The sequence below is a fragment of the Austrofundulus limnaeus genome, unplaced genomic scaffold (assembly GCF_001266775.1).
Source record: "Austrofundulus limnaeus strain Quisiro unplaced genomic scaffold, Austrofundulus_limnaeus-1.0 Scaffold2681, whole genome shotgun sequence".
Classification (NCBI taxonomy): Eukaryota; Metazoa; Chordata; class Actinopteri; order Cyprinodontiformes; family Rivulidae; genus Austrofundulus; species Austrofundulus limnaeus.
Genome location: NW_013955083.1, coordinates 2179 through 5785, shown reverse-complemented (window position 1 = coordinate 5785; position 3607 = coordinate 2179). Strand labels below are relative to the sequence as shown.

Genomic DNA, 3607 nt, shown 5'->3' with positions numbered 1-3607 from the left:
TGTTTGTGGTTGTAATGTGACAAAATATGGAAAAGTTCAAGGGGTATGAATACTTTTGCAAACCACTGTAAATAAATTGATCTGTGATAAGAAATAATTGCCATACAACACCAGAATTCCGGAGTGAGGTTTATTGCCAGCAGAATGACAACCAAAACCACACTGCTTCAGAACCAGGAAGTCACATTTTATATACATTCCATTATCTTCAACGCCCGAGTTCACCCCTGCTGGCCTACGGCTGAATCACAGGCATTCAGACAACCACACCTCAATCTAATGGTTTAAAACGTTTCACTTATGTGTTGTTAGAATTCGGACATGTATCTACCTAATTTAGTTAACACAATTATAACAGACATTATAAAAGGTATAAAATAAGCAAAACCCTAATACTCTGGTGTTGTTATAATCAGTACTAAACTATAAATTTCTTCACCCCAATAAATTTCTTCAAATGGGTGAATGATTGAAGTATAAAGCACTTTGGAGTCCACAGGGACTTAATATAAGCATTATATAAGTTCAGTTCATTAACCATTTTATACAAATAACATTGATTTACAGTTAATGAGTTTGATCTAAAGAGATACACTATATGTAATTAGGTGATTTGACATGGAATTACCAAAATGTTTTAAATATTTTGCACATGCTTTTGTTAGTAACTGATATGTAAATGACGTCTTTATTTATACTTGTAGATTTTTATCTAAGTAACCTGTACTTGCACTTGAGAAAAATTCCAATAGAGTACCTTATTTTTTTCACTGAAGTACATTATTTTTGTACTCATTCCACCTCTGGTAAAGAYGTGGCTCAGAGTTGGCTCTTGGGCTGTAAAACCATACTGGTTCTTAACATTCATTTTAAGAATTCATTAGAGACAATCACTGGCACCAGTCCTGCTGGTCACTTGAAACTTTTTTAGTGGAGAAACASTAACAGTTGTGTGCAGTGTTTTGAGGTTTTTGTGCAAAAGCCAGAGCTTACACTGTTGGAAAAGAGCTGGTGGTAAGTGAGCTCTGGAGCCTGTTTAGTTAAAAAACAACTCTGTGACTTGAACACTCAAACAGGAGATGTACTGTATGTGTGAATATGAATTTACAGTTCTCCTTTAATGTACTGTTCATCTGTTTCAGTGGTTCCTGCAGATGTTCAGACACTGGTGTTGATCAAAGRAGAAGCTCCTGAAGAACAGAGGCCTTATGAGGACCAGCAGGACCAAGAACCCCTCCACATAAAAGAGGAAGAAGAAGAGGAGGAACTGTGGAGCAGTCTGGGGGAAGAGCAGCTCAATGTGAAGGAGGAGACTGATGACACCAGCTTTTCATTTACTGCAGTTCCTTTTAAGTCTGAGGATGATGAAGATAAACCTATGTTCTTACACGTTCATCAAGTTGAATTTAGAGATCTTCCAACCAGCAGTTCAGCTGAATACCTACAATCAGCAACTGGTGGAGAGTCCTGGGGAGGAGCAGAAACTACAAGAAACCCAGATCTGACTGTTCATGAAGAGGATTCTGACTCTTCAGAAACTGAAGTCAGTGAGGATGATGTAGAGGAAAATGATGTGAACAATCCTGATTCTCAGCTGAAACATTTAATAGACTCTGGGTCAAGAACTGAAGACATTGATGGACACTGGGAGTCTTCTCCCAGCAGGGTTTCAGTATCTAGTGTAAAAAACAACAAAGATGGACAAAGGCTATTTTGGTGTGATCTGTGTGATCGAAGGTTTACCTCAAAGAACAATTTAAACAAACACTTAAGAATCCACACAGGACAGAAGCCATTTAGTTGTGAGTTGTGTGATCGAAGGTTTACCCTAAAGGGCTATTTAAACACACACATGAGAATCCACACAGGACAGAAACCGTTTGGTTGTGAGCTGTGTGAGAGAAGGTTTACCACAAAGGGAGATTTAAACAGACACATGAGAATCCACACAGGACAGAAACCTTTTTGTTGTGAGCTGTGTGAGAGAAGGTTTAGTCAGAGTAGCAGTTTGAACAGACACATGAGAATCCACACAGAAAACAAAAACCACACGGGTAGAAATTCCAGTTTGCTTTTATACACACCTCAGTCAAATTAGGATTATTGTGCTTTTAAACAAGTCAGGAAGACACAAATGATGATGATACCATGACCTCTGACACTTTGATAGGTTAGTTGACGACATAGAAAATACAGACACACCTGCTGACTCATTTTGAGGTTCACCTTAAACAGTTTATTTATGTGACACTTTGAAGAAAATCAGAAGAAATCAGCCAAGATATAAGGAAGAAAAGTTTTGACGCCACAAGTCTGGTTCATCTTTGGGTGTGTGTGTATCAACCTCAAAATATGTGGTCAGAGCTGAAAAGACAAGGAAGGAAGGCAGCCATCTAACCTAAGTCTGTACCCAGTTCTGTCAGGGAGAATGGGATAAAATTACAGCAAACTACTGTGAGAAGCTTGTAAAAGGATTGCAAAACCTGTGACCCAAGTCCTATAGTTTAAAGGTAGCATTACTAAGAACATGTACTGTATACAGGTGGACAATGTTGTTGGTAACTGTGTTAATGACCAAAAAGTCCACAATGGACACTGAAATAACTTGAAACTGACAAAAGTAATAATAAATAAAAATTAAGGATGCACTGAGCATTTGGCCAGTTTTCACTTTGCTCAGCTAAAACTGATCAGATAAATAAAATTAAAAGTTCAGACTTTTTTTTCATCCTGGTTTTTAAACAAGTCCAGAGAAATCCTGCTTGTTTTTTGGTCCATAAATGCGACGTCAGCACAAAACACAGAAACAAGCGTGTGATCAGGTTTGACAAGCTAGATTTTGTGAGTAAATATAAACTTAAATGTTAAATTTAAAGGAGGGTGGGGGGTTGTTTTTTTACATAAAACGATACAGAAAAAAGTGATAGTGTGGTTCTAGGCAAATCATTAAACTCCAATAATTTTATTAAGTTCAATTGTAGTTCTACACATTAGTTACAGAGTTTCACTCAAGACCGCTGATAATCTTGAATGTGTATGAATATGCGTGGGTTAGTGCACTGTAAGAAAATCTCTATTGGCCACTCAGAACTTTCCACAGAACAGAAATCAGAATCAGCCAAAAATAAATAAATGAAAAACACAATCTGTGCATCTCTTATAAGAATGACTGAAAATTAACCAGTGAAAATCACCCATTGCTGTTGAATTGTGGTTCAACTGAATCATTTTTAMAATGAAACTAATGAAATAGGCCTGGACAAAAATGATGGTACCTCTAGAAAAGATAATAATTTGACCATAGGGACATATTAAACTAACGCATGCCTGGTGTGTGACTCGTTTTCAGCCCTGGAGTTTCATGCCTCACACTGGCCCATCATAGATCAATATCTATTTAAGTCGTATAATTAGAACCTTAAAGTCGACAATAGCGCAGTTCTACAAAGCCTTGCAATTCACTGTATTTTACTAAAATATTTCCAATTCAGTGAAAGTAGGGGGTTGCTTCACAATGTAGATTTATTTAAACTTACAGTAGGTACACATCTCCAGAATTATTCTTTACAACACATTAGTTTAAAAAATATCAAAATATAGGCTATAA

At 36.9% G+C, this 3607-nt stretch overlaps 1 protein-coding gene across 1 annotated transcript in view; it reads left to right on the top strand.

Annotated features, from left to right (window-relative positions):
- Nucleotides 1-1547, top strand: part of LOC106511327 (uncharacterized) — a gene marked incomplete at its 3' end in the record, with an annotated part of 5469 nt that extends 3922 nt beyond the window's left edge. Inside the window, 1 exon segment of the mRNA XM_014000081.1 lies at nucleotides 1143-1547. Within this exon segment, the coding sequence (XP_013855535.1) occupies nucleotides 1143-1547 (405 nt within the window).
- Between the last annotated feature and the right edge of the window lie 2060 nt (nucleotides 1548-3607).